General features: G+C 45.2%; 2 protein-coding genes across 3 annotated transcripts; both read right to left on the bottom strand.

Moving 5' to 3' along the window:
* Positions 1-977: 977 nt before the first annotated feature.
* Positions 978-9,778, bottom strand: hhatlb (hedgehog acyltransferase like, b). 2 transcript variants are annotated; one of them, XM_035619169.2, is made up of 12 exons: positions 9,584-9,778; positions 7,195-7,333; positions 5,004-5,071; positions 4,811-4,924; positions 3,621-3,815; positions 3,282-3,491; positions 2,538-2,709; positions 2,257-2,401; positions 2,130-2,165; positions 1,848-2,049; positions 1,630-1,771; positions 978-1,547 (listed from the first exon to the last, which is right to left on the bottom strand). In XM_035619169.2, exons 2-12 carry the CDS (start codon positions 7,298-7,300, stop codon positions 1,336-1,338), a joined length of 1,602 nt encoding a protein of 533 aa, XP_035475062.1. In that variant the 5' UTR covers positions 7,301-7,333; positions 9,584-9,778; the 3' UTR covers positions 978-1,335. The 2 variants fall into 2 exon arrangements, with proteins under 2 accessions (XP_035475062.1, XP_035475060.1); XM_035619167.2 differs by having other exon boundaries at positions 9,688-9,770.
* Positions 9,779-10,381: 603 nt separating this feature from the next.
* LOC118291011 (glycine--tRNA ligase-like) lies at positions 10,382-16,898 on the bottom strand. Its single transcript, XM_035618866.2, has 17 exons — positions 16,542-16,898; positions 15,992-16,093; positions 15,767-15,869; positions 15,528-15,669; positions 15,321-15,409; positions 14,481-14,557; positions 14,230-14,375; positions 13,993-14,142; positions 13,739-13,901; positions 13,404-13,568; positions 13,196-13,303; positions 12,068-12,213; positions 11,874-11,959; positions 11,660-11,769; positions 11,464-11,557; positions 10,999-11,189; positions 10,382-10,902 (listed from the first exon to the last, which is right to left on the bottom strand). Exons 1-17 carry the CDS (start codon positions 16,881-16,883, stop codon positions 10,789-10,791), a joined length of 2,328 nt encoding a protein of 775 aa, XP_035474759.2. The 5' UTR covers positions 16,884-16,898; the 3' UTR covers positions 10,382-10,788.
* Positions 16,899-17,401: the final 503 nt, after the last annotated feature.

The raw sequence follows: 17,401 nt of genomic DNA, 5'->3' as shown, positions 1-17,401 counted from the left end.
CAGCTGAACCCGTGGACAGCCCACCTCACACAGCTGTCCAGACCCTTCAACTGAGCTCCAACTGCTACTTTATTTATAGACTGGATGCTCGGCGTGGAGCTACGGGCGTCATCCTGGAACATGACATGATATATCCATGCTTCTGTCCCGCTGTCCTACCCCCGACTCTACTGTACCCCTGTCCCGCTCGCAATGGACTGTCCACCCACACTCAGACAGCTGACACACGATTGGAGGGGGAGGGCGAGGCGAGGGGTATGTAGCTGGCTGTAATATGCCATTTCACCAACAGATGCCACTAAATCTTACACACTGAACCTTTGCTGCAAATCATTTGCTCCATCAATACATATACAATTATATATGGTCACACAAATGTCAAAATTGTCACATTCTTGCCTTAAATATTTGGTTCCTCTGTTTTTATTATGTTGCAGGACAGAACTGGTCGCGCTGCAAAAAAAAACTTCCCATGATGCAACTGGACAGCGTCTTTCATCAGATCCTCCTCTGCCCTTTGGAGACTCAAGCCCACGCTACCATAACCCCCAAAGACACGGGCTGTGTAGCACTCGCCATGACAAGTAAACCACTGGAGTGGTATGGGTGAAAGCAACATCCCCCCCAAACGGACCCGTGGATTAACCCTGTGCTGTCAATGTATCAGAAATATATAAGCCCCGCCCCCCCCCCCCCTTTTCGTTATATGACTGTTTGGGGCCCAGACACTGGCTGACCACAAGTGTGACCTGTTCTTCAAAAGTGTTTCCAGCGTGGGCGGGGGGCATCAAACAGAGCCGCGAACTGCTGATGTAATGCTGCAGAAATACCCCACACCCCCAACGACAAGAAAAAAGTACAACACTGACTCGAGTGGTGTAAAAAGCTTCACTCCCTCATTCATATTTAAACGGCTCCATTAGAAAGGTCAGAAAATTCCCATGAAGACACAAAAACATGACGCTGTGAGCGAATCCTTGCAGTTTATTTTTTTTATTGCCTCTTCAGTAAATCCAGCACTTTTTAACTTACTTACAGTGTTGTTAATCAGTTTAAGATTGACTTTTTTGTGGCTGACTCTGATAGGGTACTATACAGTTTTGTGTACTGCATATTATATAATACATCAAATATGATTGTTTTCCATTAAGGTCGCCTCTTCTCCCTTTTAGGTATAAATAAATTAAAATGATGGGAAACATATTTACAGTTAATACTGATTTTGGCGTCAGAGGAAGAAGAGCATCCATTCAATAGTTTGAAAATGTAAATCTAAATTAGCAATAAAACTGTTGGCTGCTTTATTAGGTGAAGCACTAGGCGAGTATTAAATATCTACTCGGCTTTTTGCTTGCTGGGATCTGCGACCAGCTGAGCGGCGGCAGTTGCAGCTGGAGCACTGGTCGGACTGGTGGTGGCGTTCGGAGGGGGTGCAGGAGGAAGAGGGTCAGGATCGTCGACCAGGGCCTGCCTCCTCTCTCGCTCCTTAATCACTTGGATCAGGCAGTAGGTCATGAACATGACAATGATGGTGGTTATAGGGAAGCCTGGGGAAGGGATGGAGATGAACAGCTTCTTTATTGCGAGAGTCGGTGAAAAAAATCAAATGACAGAAATAAAACCAATCACCTTTAAGAAGCAGCCGTTTGGCGACTAATTTGGCAAAGTCCAAACTGTTCAGTGCCAGGATGTTGAACAAAACAATGCTCCAGAAGTTGAACGTATTGACGAAGGCTCTGATCCTGCGGGACATTGCTTCCGACATTTCCATCTGTAAAAACAAGAATTGGATGAACAAAGACCATTTGCCGTCAGTATTCGAACTGTAATTCAAAACCTAAACCGACCTCAAAAGAAGCAAAAGGCTCCATGGAGGAGAGCTTGGCGGTCCACAGCTCAAAGTTGAGGCCGAAACAGTTGAAGAAAGCCCAGAGCAACACCACCTCGCAGGGTCCCAGCCAGAGGATGGTCACGCCGAAGGTGCACAGCGTCGCCACCAGCTCCTCCAGCACGTTCTCGTGTTTCCCACCCAGCTTATCGTACACATACCTGTGGGAAAGGAAACCATCAGGACCTCTGAACTCCACCGGATTAATACGACTTCTCACTGGTCTCTCTGGGACACTCACTTGCACAGCCAGTCATTGATTCCTCTGTCAAAGTGGCTACAAAAAAGAGAAAGAGTCGAGATCAGATATCATCATGTACATCACTGTAATGAACCACTTGAGATCAAGCTGTGCGAACTAAGCTCACGTCTCAGCAAACACGTAGAGCATCGTGATGCATTTTGGCGGCTTGGGAGGGTCCAGATGATCCAGCCTGGATACGGTGTTGATGACTCCAAACATGACGGCTGCTTTAACCCAGTCATACACCAGGTTGAAGTAAGCGAGACTCACTGGAAACAACGCAAACATATTAGTTATGCATCTATTTTACACCAGGAACACTTCATTTGAAGTAGAATATTGACTTGGCAAGGCATTAAAAGGGGAAAACATTGAACGTGTGCATTTCCGGACGGAGGCCCGGACCTAGAGCCCAGTCGGAGAGGTGTCTCAGCAGCTTCATGTCGTTGGGGATGGTGAGGATGTACATGAAATGGAAGAGGATGTCCACCCCAATGACCGCCCCCAGGTGGATCAGGCCCTGCAGACTGATATTCCACATCTCCCTCTCCTTCCTGGTCAGGTCCGACTTGTTGGCCTGCAGGGGGCAGCAGACACACGTCATCGCACTATCGTGCGGTCAAAGATACCCAAACCTCCACACACTGCTACTCTGCAAATCATGAAGATAACTCTTAGCATATATAATAAATCAGAAAGGGTCTTGGTGTTAATAACGATATAAATGTATATCATTCATGGTTTGCTGAGTCCATCCTTTACGTGAAAACTTTAATTGTATTTCTTTTCATCATTTATTCTCATGTTCATTAAATTCCCTTCAGTATGTTGTGATGGCTTAACCTCAAGAGGCCCTGTCAATTTAGGATCTCAAGACATTAAAGCAACCTCTAGGACAGTGGCTCCTCACAAATGATGCAAAAATGTATTCACTTCACAAATGTTCCTTTAATCTAATTTATCTTTCTTACTCATTATTTGTTAGTTTTACTTCTAAAATATTTAAATGAAATGGGGGAAACTATCACACCTTGGTGACTTTGGATCATAAGTAAACGCTGTTTTGTTTTAAGGGGTACCAACTGTATCAAAACAGTTGGGAGCAGATGAAGGACTGGGGATGAACGACAACACCTTAGTTGAACTCACTTGAACATAAAATTTATCAAAGGTCATGATGGGCCCGAAATAGAAGAAGGGGAGGTAGAAGTTGTACTTGAGCAGCTCCAGGATGTGGTAGTTTCCATCTTTCCTCTCACAGTTCTCCAGGGCGAAGCTCATACAGCGCATGATCGTGAACCCACAGCCCCCATAGAAGAGAACGTGACGCAGCTCAAAGTCCCCCTCCACAAATCCAGCCTGTGTGGAGAAGAAACCAAGGAAAAACAAAAGAGTAAAAGAGATGCTCATTTCCTTTCTTTTACATTCATCCAAGACCGTTACCAACATGTGTCATCTCTTCCCCCTAATGTGGAGGCAGCAGTTTACCTGCCAGGACACGAAAGGATCACACTTGAATGTGGCGAGGGTACAAAGGCCAGTGGCGAAGCAAAGCCAGCGGATCTTCACTAGGGAGATGCTGTAGAGCAGGATGCAGTGGGACAGGATGAGGGTGACGTAGGTCCAGCCCATACTGGTCCACACAGCCAGGAGCCCGTACACCATGTACACCAAGGACCTGTACTGTGAGAGAGAAGGAGCGTGTTACCACACAACCACATGTCCAGGGGCCGGCCCGAGGTATAAGCAAACTAATCGTTGCCACCAGGGGGCCCCCGAGAGCACTTGAAATGTCCCACAAGAAAGCTCGATTTTTTTTTTATTGATTTTAATATATACATGTTATACTATGTCAATACTAATCATACAAAAATGCAAATGTTACGATAGGCAGTCGATGGTATTTGTAGTTGATTTGTCGCTCTGCACCTGTTGCAACAGTCTGCTGGTTTATTTTGATTTCTTTTCAGCACACCAAGTTGAGTGTGCGACTCTGAATTGTATCCCTTTGAATATTAAAGTGAAAAATAACACTGAACCACTATTGTGAGTTGGCTACTTTTGAGATTAAAAAAAACATAGAAGCAACACAGCTACAACTAATGAAGTTGATAAATGAGTGTGTTAGATTTAAAGAAGGTGTGCTATCATTGACAATAGTAGCCCCACGTAGGGCCCCATGTGGGGCCCCAAATAGGCTAGGGCCATCGCTGCACACGTCTAAACATAGGTGTAATGATGCAGTTCGTGTCGCGCTTTAGAATTGTCAAAGTGCTCCAATGTGCGCCAACCAAACCAAAGTGGCATAACTGATTTTGATAGATACAGAGCTACATTTCTGTTTATTGCTCTCTGCCTCTTTCATCCGTAACCCGCAGTACAGTCATCCCTCCGTTTGATTCTCGCTCAGTGTTTTTTGTTCTTCTTTGCACCTGGTCCCATTCATCATCTGCTGTTTAGCCGCTGACATAAAAAGCCACGGTGCAATGCGATTAAAAATAAATTGTGACAAAGCGGATTTCAAATGTCACCAAGCGTGCATAATAATAACAGCACAGTGAGAGAATCTTTGTGGCGGACAACATTGACTGTTTCCTCACAATGGCACGGTGCTTTACTAAACCTGTACCCTCGCTACTCTTCGCAGATCAATGAATCCATCGGTTCATGAGAAGCACCTGTGGGGCGAGCATGGAGCCGATCTTGGCGAACAGTACATGGCCCGAGAGAGCGAACAGGATGTGCTCGCGGAACGTGGAGAACCACATCATCCACTCAAAATCAGCTGTTTCCTGCAGAGCGGTGAGCAGAAAGTCCATTAATTTAGAAACGGCAAATGTGCATCAATTTAAATCTGTCCACAACTCTCACCATTTTCCTCCCAAAATAGTGCCACCCCGGTTTCACGCTGGTTTTGAAGGACTTCCTGTTTGCATTGGCTGGAACAAGAGAAGACAACGACAACAACAAAAAGGATGAGAAGAATTTATTATAGAGTAAATCAAAAAGACGAATGATGTTTGACTGCCAACTCTTTTGTGATACATTGACATTTTCTGTCACGTGATGTAATGTTTTACATCGCAAGAATGACACCTTTGTCACAGTGACAGTAAAACACATATGCCGGGCCAACACAAGGCCTATTTTCTTCCTCTGGTCTGTGGTATTAATACTGACACCTGACTCTCTGCGTGATCTACATAGCTCCAACTCTTCTCTCACACAAGTGACACTGGCCCCACACTGTGCGTACACTGCACATTGTGTTGTCTGAATGTGACGGTACTACATGAAACATAAGAACATATTTGGCAGTATGTCTCAACCTAAGGGATCACGATTGCAACTCTTTGACAGGGACACTGATTTGGGACAAGGGCACACTAAAGGGGGTCATCCCTATGTTCCCTCATTTCTATTAAATTTCCCCCCGCATCAAAATTAGGCCCTATGTTAGGGTAAGGGTTAGGGTGAGGGAACATAGGGGAAAATAGGGTTGAAGGAACATAGGATTGAGGGAACACAGGGTTGGGAACATAGGGTTGAGAGAACATAGGGCTGAGGGATCATAGGGTTGAGGGAACATAGGACTGAGGGAACATAGGGCTGAGAGAACATAGGGCTGAGGGAATGTAGGGTTGAGGGAACATAGGGCTGAGGGATCATAGGGCTGAGGGATCATAGGGTTGAGGGATCATAGGGTTGAGGGAACATAGGGCTGAGGGAACATAGGGCTGAGGGAATGTAGGGTTGAAAGAACATAGGGTTGAGGGAACATAGGGCTGAGGGATCATAGGGTTGAGGGAACATAGGGCTGAGGGAATGTAGGGTTGAAAGAACATAGGGTTGAGGGAACATAGGGCTGAGGGATCATAGGGTTGAGGGAACATAGGGCTGAGGGAACATAGGGCTGAGGGATCATAGGGTTGAGGGAACATAGGGCTGAGGGATCATAGGGTTGAGGGAACGTAGGGCTGAGGAAACATAGGGTTGAGGGAACATAGGGTTGAGGGAACATAGGGCTGAGGGATCATAGGATTGAGGGAACATAGGGTTGAGTGAACATAGGGTTGAGGGAACATAGGGCTGAGGGAACATAGGGCTGAGGGAACATAGGGTTGAGGGAACATAGGGTTGAGTGAACATAGGGTTGAGGGAACATTGAGGGCACTTGACACAGTGAGGTTGAAATATTAGAGAGGGAAGAGAGGGAAGAGAAGGACTGTTGTTTTAAGATCTGTCATACTGGTTCTTATGACAATAATAATATTTTGGTTCCAGGGGTCTTTTTTGTCAAGGATCCAGCCTCCATGTCCTGGATTCCCTTGGTTTTCCGAAGCCTTGTGATTATGAATTCTTTGATTCACTCTTCCTTGTGTCATTGGCTTAGTTGAGTTTTTTTTGTTCCCCGTGATCCCTTGTGTGAATACAGTCTCTGCGCGTCGGTTTGTCTCTTCTACTCTTTGTTGCGCCCCATCGGTTCAGCCTTACACTGTGCTCCAGCTCCTTGTGTTTCCCCGCGTGGATTATTTGTGATGACCTTTTTTTTTTCTCTCCCTTCAAGCCTGTATGACTCTTCCCTTTACCTGTTCATTTAATGCATCTGCGTTTTGGGTCCTACGTTACCTAACCTGACGTCTTTCTTATGGAAAACGTTCCAACAGCAGGATAAACGTTTTAAAGTCATAAAAATACTGAAAGCACACGTCTGTACCTCCGCATTCTCATTTACACAGCAGGCGGTGGGAGAAGCTGCGCTCTTCTTTTTCACTTCTTAAGTGTTGACGGAGACTGTGTGGTTACCTTTTCCACTTGAAATAATCCAAGGCGAAACATTTGACATATGAGTGTTTATTGGACCACATTGTTTAAGACCCAATGCGTGGGTGTGCAATGCCTGACTACACATAAAGAAACCACAAAAATTATTATTTCTATGCTGGTATCAGTTGACTAATTGAGAATCAATCTTGAATACATTTTCAAAAAAAGTAGTTTGACTTATGTGTGTGTGTGTGTGTGTGTGTGTGTGTGAGTGTGTAGGCTTCCTCATACTCACATCGGGACACCTCAAAGATCCAGCTGGTGGCCCAGAGCATGGCCAGACACAGCACCGTGTTGTAGAAGTATATCTCATATCTGGGGAGTGCAGCTTTGACCCCCATGGCGACGCGGTACGGGCTGAGCTCAGGAGGCTCCTGCACGCACAACAACAGACCAGTCAAAAGACATGTCTGTATGTACAGAAACAGGGTTTACCTGTTCACACGACAGGGGTGTGTCTACAGTTAAGAAGCCTTACCTGCTGTTCCTCGCACTCACGACATGAGGAATCAGAATAAGGAAGCACATTGTGTTTGCCAACCCCATTGTCACAGTCCATGACCTGCAGCTGTCTGCTTTAATAGTAAGTGGAACAATGCCACTTTACTGTTTGAATGAGGGAGATCTATTCCAGCTACAACTAGATATAGACTCCTCGTCGGTCATACTTGGTTTTGGTGTCATATGTTATTATTTAAGTTGGAAAGAAAGAAGATGCTCTCACTTCATTTCAGTTGGGCGGCTGTGGCTCAGGGCGTAGAGTCGTTTGTCCACCAATTTGAAAGGTTGGCACTTCGATCGCAGCTTCTGCCAGGACACATGCCGTTGTGTACTAGGGCAAGACACTTAACCCTAACTTGCCTATTACGGCTCTTCCGACGGTGTAGGAATGTGTATGAATGTGACAGAAAAATGCGCAGTAAATAGCAGCACTGTATGAATGTTGGTGAATGGGTGAATGGGACTTTCCTTTAAAGCGCTTTGAGTGGTCTATATGACTAGAAAAGCACCGTATAAATACAGCTCATTTAAATACAGTCCATTTACTTCCTGTGATAATGTAAACGCTACACTTCAGATCCAGCACTATGAGTATTTGTTTTCAACTTTTACGACACTATTTTTCATGGGGAGATTTAGCAATTTCATTTTGCTCTACACAGTATTTACCTGATGGATGGAACTGCTGCTAGTTTTTGAGATTATGAAACCCTGTGATGTGCTTTGAAATACCTTGCAAACTATTCAACTGCATGTTAAGAATTTTTGTGCATAGTATAATGTTATGCAGAATGGCCGCTGTGTTTGATATATCATATTATTGGATCGTTTTTGTTTTATAATCATAAACTGATCGTATTTTGTATGTAGAGATAACTATACCTTTGAAATGCATTTATGTATAAGGTAGAGGAAAATGGAAGTGCTAAAGTAAAGTGCAAGTACGTCAACATTGCACAAGTACTGTAAGTACTTCTACTTCACAGCACTTAAAGGCTTTTTAGTTACAAATTACTTTGAGATGGAGATTTTACATGCAAAGCATATGAGGATCTTAGAAATCACGAGAATTCTTTACTATTAAACTAAACTCCATACTGTACCTAATTACAACATTACATAATTATATTCATACCCAATGCAATGTATTATTAATAAAATAATGAAATGAAATGTGTGTTTCGTGCACGGGGAACTGTTGTTTTGACACTCAAAGTACATTTCGCTGATGATACTTCTGTAAGCAATATTATTAAAGCAGGACAGTAGTTATTTTAAAGTATTTTAAACCAAGCAGTACAGAATGGCTCCTTCACGACTAGTAACTACTGACGCTGCATTTTCATGTTGTTATTGGTTGAGGTGCTTCTCATTCCAAATACTTTCGATGCGCTTAATCTATAACATGTCATCACCACGTAGCTCCCGATAGCTTTTTATGTGAAAATGTTGTCGGCTATGTAATAACTACAGCTGTTGAAGAGTAAACAGTGAAATGATACACAAACCAGTTAATATCCAGTAGAGTGGTGGTAAAAAAACAATTGCTTGCATAAAATTGAAATTTGCAAGTGAAGAACATCAAAATTGCACTTGAGTACAGTAGTTGAGTAACTGTACTTAGTGATATTCAATACTATATTTAAGTTAAAGCTCAAATGTTGTTCAAATGGTATTAACATTAGTCTAGTCGGTTTACATTTATGCATCTCTTTCTGTGACGTCCAAGACTCGCTCGAGACACGATCACACACATCAAGGGAAGAACAGTGGAGGGGCAAATGGGCAAGTTTCCACTGATTAGAATTTGGAGCGGTGAAGACGTGAACAAAGTGCAGCTGTCTGCTATTTTTAAACCAAACAACTTCTCTCCACTGACTTTGTTCTGTGGCTGTCCTGCACGCTCAGCACAGAGAGACAACGACTAAACTGTTGCTCTTGTGATTGCAGAAATCAAACTCCACCAAACGTTTTCTGGAACACAGCGTCCCCCTCGCACTGAATGAAATGAATTATTAACATCTACATTAAAAAGCCCCCCTCCGTTCTCTACACAATGTGTGAGATCCCTGCGGCCGTGCACTTCAGTTTGTCCCCCTTGCAGCACCTGTTGTGATACTGACCTTGAACGCAGCAGTGACAAGCCCCGAAGAAGTTGTTCTTGAACAAACCTTTTTTTCCCCCAGTCACATTAGAATAACACGTCAAACAGAACATGTAAGAAAACCTTTTTACACCGGCTGTGCATCCACAGGGCGCAGGGCTGGGCTGGGCTGCGGGTCCCTCTGACTCCCTGACAGGGAGCTGCCACAGTTTAAAGGTGACATGATATATTTATACTTTGACCACTGACACAGAGGGGGGCGGAGCAGGAGGACTGTTGGATCAGAGCAATGGGTTGTAAGACAGACGACAACGGGACAGCATGGGGGGGGGGGGGGGGGGGGGGGGGGGTCTCTCTGATCTGGACGTGTTTTTGAATTATCCTGCACCTTCGAGAATCATGCAGCAGCACCTAAAGCCACTCATTGGAGCTATGATAACACTTTTGTGTGCAGGATGATTTGTCAAAACTGGGGTAAATCATATTTAGATACATTTTTATGAACTGTAATTATTTGGAAATAGGCATGAATTACGATGAAAGCACGCTGGCGCATTTCGTCATGTGTGCATGTCACATTACTAGATCTCCTCTTTCTTTTCTCTCATTGCAATTTGTCATACTCCAAGGCTGCCAGATCTGTTTTTGGGAAAAGGCCTGAGACTGTTGCAACGTTGACCTGTCACGTCCACGCTTCACGTTCTACAGCGGTTGACGACTGACAGAAGCACAAATCAACAACAACAACACAGAGATGTGTCGTGAGGACTGCACAAAGCAACTCGTAAAATGTATAGGATGCAACGAAGAAAAAAAGTCATATGCCATGTTATTTATTTGGAAAAGGTTAACCAAGACAAACAGGATATACATTTTATATGCTTCACATCCATTCAGAATTATTAAGAGAGTTGATCAGGTGACAATAATATTAGAGGTAGGAGGCCACAGAGGACTGTGTTAGCCCCTCCAGCCTGGTTCTTAGCAGTTTTCATACAGTCTATGTAATACATTAAAATCTCCAGGTCTAACAGATACAGATTAAGTGCCTGGAATGAATACAGTTAAATAATATTTCTAATTATGATATTTGGCCCGCGCATTATCATCAGGAACCGTTCCTATTTCAATTTCTTAAGCCAGCATCTGTTTCACAAAACGCTGGGACTGTGGTTAAAAATACAAAATCTTGTACAAAAAACCCTGAGCACGCAAGGAGGCTGGTTACGCCTTCTTGTTGGTCTCCTGTCCTTCAAATATGGGGTACTTGCTCTCCACCTCAGCCCAAGTCAAGGTGCCGTTGGTCAGGTCGTGAACCATCCCCGGTAACTCGGTGACCTGCAGCGCATTTTTGTACATTAGTCATAAAAACACAAAAAAAGATGACGCGACACTCATCAATAATTAAAGTTACAGTGATGTTCGTGGCTGTACCTCGGCCCTGATCTGCCTCATGGAGTCTCGGTCTCTCAGAGTGGCCGTGTGCGGCGTCTTGTTCACCGTGTCGAAGTCGATGGTGATGCCAAACGCCACTCCGATCTCGTCGGACCTGGCGTAGCGCCGCCCGATGGATCCGGAGGAGTCGTCCACCTTGTGAGACAAGACGTTCCTGGTCATCGCCTCGGCTGAAAGGGCAAGGGGAGGGGGGGAAAAGCAGTGAACAACAGATTGAGGAGAGGGGTTTCTTGCTGCGAGTTGGATATATGAGTTGAATATGAGTTGAATATGAGCTGCGTAAAGGAGCTTAGCATTGAGAATAGCTGGATAACAAAATCTGCCTACCACCATCTCTAAAGCTGGTACATCTTGTTTTTTTTTTTTAAATGATTAAAAGCAGAATGAGGGACTCTTAAATGAAGTAAAGTTTTATTGTACTGTAAAAGTGAGTATCATACTCACATAACTGGGAGACAAATGGCATAAACTCCTGGTTTTGGCTCAAAGGCAGGATGGAACATTTATATGGAGCCACGGTGGCAGGGAAGCTGAAATACTGGACAAGTAAATAAAACAAAAAAATCATCAATATAAAGTCAAATCAATACAAGCACCTGATTCTCACTCAGATCTGATCCCTGCCTGGAAGCCTTCTTACCGTCCTCTGTTCATCTCCCTGCCGGATTTGGAACGAGTGCTCGAAGATGGAGTACATGATTCTGCCGATGCCGAACGAGGGCTCGATCACGTTGGGAACAATCTCCTCCACTGTGTGAAAGCACAGACCATTTAGTTTTTTATCCCCCCCCCACAAGATCGACACACTGTTCTACTCGACGGCCACAAAGCCAAGGTTTGATGTCATCCCTTACCGTGCAAGGTCTTCTGGAACCTCTTCACACTGACCATGTCTTTGGTCAGTTTGAATTTTTTGCCCTCCATCTCGAAGCTGAACTCCCTATGGACATGAACACAGCATCACCAGATTAAAAAAAACCCAAACATTTTTAAGTAAACTCTGCAATGCATTTCTCCGACATTATACCCTGCAGGGATCATGAATTACCCAGCGGCACTGAGGAGCTTCTCCTGATTGGTGATGTAGCATTCGTCGCAGACGGCCAGGTAGTCCAGGACTGACTTGGCATCCTTCTTGAAGGCCATGCCGATGGCCCCTTTGTTGGGTTCGAAATGGACCACGTTAACCACTTTGTGTGAAGGAGTTAAGGAGTAAAACAGAGGAATGGACTGTGAAATCAAACTCTCAAAGTGATAGACAAGACCAGTCAGTAGATGTACAACAGTGGTATTGTGTCAAAGCTGCTCGCCAAACATACTAATACAGCAGACGACACAATACAATTTACAGCAGTTTTTGTTTTGTACTAACAGGAAAAATATACATCTTGTGTCTTTTCTGTACTTTTTGAACTATGCCCTTTTATAATGTCCGACACAAAAGTTATGTGATTGGTTGGTTGGTTTGTTCGCAGCATCAATCAACAAGCTATGGACGGATTTTGTATGAAAATTTGATCAAATTGTAATAGGTGAGTACATTTTTGGAGGATCTGGATTCTTAACCTTTGCCAGACAGAGCAAAACGTGACATTTTGTGTCATATCTTCACAAATGCATAACATTTTTAAAAATATGTAGGTCAGGGAATGCAAGTTTTGGATGAAACTGCTTACAGCCTAGGTGGAGGATTGCTCACCTTTGCGGAGGTTCTGTGCTCTCTGAGTGCTCTTGTTTTTAATGTTATGATTATTTCATTCACTTTTATTAAATTTTTCTATTGCGTCTTAAGCTGGATTTGGGCTATAAAAATTAAAATTTGTATCAGTCCCTGTGTGTAGGATTTGAAAATTACTGATTTTGGCAATTCCTAGTTGTACTGCTGTACCCAAAAAATTATAAAATGACATTGCAGACTTCAAGTCTGAATTCAAACTTTGAAATATGCTTTATTTCCAGTGTAACCCTAACTTTAATGAGAAGTTAAAAAGAAGATTAGTGATGTAACTGTTTTCTCTCGGTTTTGTAAACATATGTGTATTATAAGATGCATGTTTTTTATTGAATATTTTTCTGATGTTTTTGCAATGGGCCAAACGTCTCGGTGGCATGAGAGAAATACGATGAACTCCAACGATGTGATCACCATCGTCGGCCCGGGACAACACAAGGATATGGGTTCTTTCAAAGGCTTCTCTGCCACCAGTGGGACCTTGGTGGCTCTGGCGTGACATGACAGGTCATAACAGGAGCGATCAGCACAGCCCACGATTTCTATCCAACCCTGAGAGAGCGAGAGAGGGAAAAAAAATCATCACAAAACATATACCTACGATCCCATTGTTCTCAATGGTTGATGTGCAAATATGAGAGAAAAGATTTACATATGATGTTTTGGATTCCGCGTCCCAGCAGTCGCAGGCGTAGTGAGCCATCTCGTTTTCCATGTGCTGACGGAAGCGCACTTTGTCCTTGGAGAGACCCACTTTGATCAGGTACTCGTAGATTCTTCCGATGAAGTAACCCAGCACTGAGTTGTTGATCACTCCCTGCGGCAGACGGGGACACGACACATTTCACAAGAAGAATCTTTTATAAATTCCAAATTAACTTAATAGTTTAATGCAACAGTTTCCCTGTTTTCAGCACTAACCATTAATACTAAATACTAATACTAATACTAAAATGACTAATACGTTGAAATGTCATGAACCCCTACCTGCTCCACAGCATCCCCCAGCCTCATGATCTGTGCAGACTGCCCGCTGGTCTGAGCCTTAGAGGAGAACAGCAATATCTCCAGGTCGGCCACGTTGGAGAACTTGGGGTGGATCTTCTCGTTGGGGTCCACAAAGTGCTCGATCTCGGCCATGGTGAACTCTCTGCAAGAAGGAGAAGTCGAGGTCACTCACGGGGAGTATTGGTTACAACTCGCTAGCCTCTCCGTGTTGCGGAGCGGGAGTCTCTCCCTACCTGACACGGATGAGTCCCGAGCGGGGGGAGATTTCGTTCCTGAAGGAGTTCCCAATCTGGGCAGCACCGAAGGGCAGCTTCCCCTGGTTGAACTCCAAAAGACGCTTGAAGTTGAGGAACATCCCCTGGGCCGTTTCAGGCCTCAGATAGCTGCACAGAAACAACCAGTTAACACAGAGTCGAACACAGCAAACAGCTTTTCTCACAGAGCAGACGGTGCGTTGAGCTGGTCAGTACCCGGGCGTGTTGCCTCCGGGCCCGATGGACGTCTTGAACATCAGGTTGAAGGAGACGGGAGGTGTGAGGTCATTTCCTGTGGCGGGAGACTTGACATTGTACTTCTCAAAGAGAGCAGCCAGCTCCTGCTGAGTGTAGTTATCCATCTGCAACAGAACAACAGCAGCGACGCATGAGATCAATGTATTTCCCCCACCAGCAGGTGTCAGTATTTTCACCAGGGCGCTGTTGCTGCCGTGAAGCGCCCTCACCTGAGTGATCACGTCCTCCATCTGATTCGCCTTCTCCTCCGAGCATTTCTCGTCAGACATCATTTTTTTCAAGTGAGCTGTGGCGAAGACAAACACCTCAATGAGCAGCCGTCAATCAAATATTAGGGTAAAGGTTCAAAAACGGTCTCAGCTTGATATTTTAGTTTAAGCATAAACTTTCTCATAAATAACTATAAATAAAAAGAAAACACAAATACAACCAAACACATAGAACTTGAATTGAGAAAATAAACATCATTTATTTTACGTGAAACGTAAACATAAAAATGCACTTTTTTCTCCATTGTTCAATCTGTGCAATAAAAATATTTCATACTGATGCCTCTGCGAAAGGCTCACATTGGCCTGATATTATCGTCCAACTGTCGGTCGGGCTCTACTCTACATCGTGGTACATGGGGGGGGGGGGGGACCTGCTGAACAGACAGACTCCAGATAAAGGAACACCTGAAAATCCAGTTGCCTATGAACTCCCGCCACAGCCTTGACTCTACTCGAAGCCTCCCTGGGGGGGACAGCTCAGTAAGACAGGTAAAATCCTGCACATTCTTTTAAATCTGGATCCGCAGAGAGGTGGAAAATAACACCAAAATCCAGTGGCAGGTTGATCTGAACAACAGTCAGTGGTTATTTTCATCCATATCGTGCAAGCTACCATCAGCTGGTAATCATGTCTGTACATGTGTGGTGGCTTACAGGTCACCCGGTCACCCTTCTCCACGGGGAGGAAATGTGACACCTTCTTTGCAATGCAAACGACTAACGGGAAATTGTGTCATTTCCCCAAATGACACAATGGTGACAGGGGCGATAACACACCTTTGAGGAGGTGATCCGCTCGGTAGCATTCACCAGTCTGGGCGTCTTTCACCATGTAGTCGGCGAATTTATCCACGTGCCCTGACGTCCTGGAAAGAAAACATCAGGTTGTTGTAATGGTTTTTTTTTAGCACAGATCTATTTGCAAGCGGGAACTCCCCAATTTTGCACTTTCTCAGTGGAGAACAGTTAGAATGTACGACATACTTGAGGACGGGCTCGGGGGTCAGCATGGTGCAGTCGATCTCCAGGATCTGCTCCTCCTGGATGAAGTGCTGCCTCCACACCTGCAGGATGTTGATCTTCAGGGCGCAGCCAACTGGGCCAAAGTCGTACAGGCCGCTCACGCCTGGGGAGAAAGTGAAACTTTCACTCGGGGCCTCGCCCAAAGTCCTCTGTGTTGGGACAATTTCACTTTCATTTGGACAATCGTTATGGTACCGTACCTCCATATATGGCAAAGGCCTGATCGTAGAAGAACCTCCTCTTCAGGGTGTCCTCCATCCTCGCCCTGTCCACGACCTCGTCTTTGGGCTGCAGGGCGAGCTCCTGGAAGCGATGGCGCATAATTGCATGGAGGTTCATTTAAAAAAAAAAAAAAGATATGCAAAGTAAATATGCCATTGCTAAACATTTTTAAAGTGAAATCGGAGGAAAAGAGGAACTCTGACCTTGGCTTCAAGAGTCTTCTTCCGGGCTTTCAGCTCAGCCACAGCTTTGCTCACCTCCTGCTCAGGGGCGCCTTTGGCCTTCAGCTGATGCACAAGATCACCCTGCAGAGAAAAGGGGGGGGGGGGGGGGGGGGGGAATCCTCTTCACACACAGTTTAACCCTTAGTTTCATATTTGCACTTGTTGAACTCTTGTCTTTCGCAGCTGTAGTGGGTTTAAAAGGCAGTAGAACGGACACATGATGAACACAACTGACAACTGTGTGTTTAGTAGAACATGTGAGTGGACATGACCGGATCTTTTAACACATCCGTTGATACAGGATTGACTCTGACAACTTTCACTTTTGCTTTCGAGCCACGGTGGCTTGTCGTTTCCAGTCAGTTTCCATGCAGATCAAAAGGTACAGAACTGTGTGCAAAACAAAAACAAAGTGAAGTGCAGTCCGATGCCGCGGAGATGAGAAGCGTCACTTTGGTCTCTGCGTTGCGGCGCAAACGCGGAAGCGCGTCACGTCAACTTCAGATGCGCGCGCGCGTGGACAACTCACCTGTGCGCGCACGGCCTCTCTCAAAGGTGCCAGCACCTGCTCCATCTTGATACGTTGGACGTTTGATAAAAAGAAAAAGGCTGCTCGCGATCGCTTCTGCTTCAGCGTCTGCTGTTCTCCGGACTGAGGAGGTAGGAGGTAGAGGAGGAGGTCCCGCTTCCCTTCAGACACTCCTCTGGCTGAGGGAGGAGACGAGGAGGAGGAGGCCCCTGCCTCTGCTCTGTGTCTCTCTCTCTCTCTCTCTCTCTCTCTCTGTTCTGCTGGAGTTACAGTGCTGAAAACCAGGGCCTTTGTTGCATCAGCCAGGAGGACAGACTCTGAACTGAACACAGAGTCTGTCATAAAGTCATATTTGGCCTATAGGCACAGCACAGGAGCGCTCCAAGGAACTTTGGGGGCCCGCCCCCGGGGCAAGGGGACCTGCATCAACTCCCGGTTTAGGGTGCCCCCCTTATTTTAAATAACCCTGCTGGTGGCAGTCACAGTCCGACACTCTGAATTCGACACTCTGAATTCGAAACTGAAACTGAGTCTTTCATGAAGTCATATTTGGCCTATAGGCGCACAAGAACGCTCCAAGGAACTTTGGGGGGCCCCCCGGGGGCAAGAGGGACCATGGGGACCTACATCACACCGGCTTAGGGTGCCCCATTATCTTAAATAACCCTGCTGGTGGCAATCACAGCCCAGACTATCCTCACACAACCCTGTCCACCCTGGCAGAGCCTGTCTGTTTGCCCGGCTGCCCCGACCTCACCACAGGTTCTGCAACACTACGTTTTCGTTTCGCTCCTTGGCTCCACATCAGTTTTAACCCGTCTATACTAACGCGCATGAAATCGTTTATCACGTACACAATG

This window comes from Scophthalmus maximus, chromosome 21 (genome assembly GCF_022379125.1).
Source record: "Scophthalmus maximus strain ysfricsl-2021 chromosome 21, ASM2237912v1, whole genome shotgun sequence".
Lineage (NCBI taxonomy): Eukaryota > Metazoa > Chordata > Actinopteri > Pleuronectiformes > Scophthalmidae > Scophthalmus > Scophthalmus maximus.
The sequence above is the reverse complement of the archived record's forward strand: the minus strand, read 5'-3'. Positions and strand labels throughout refer to the sequence as shown.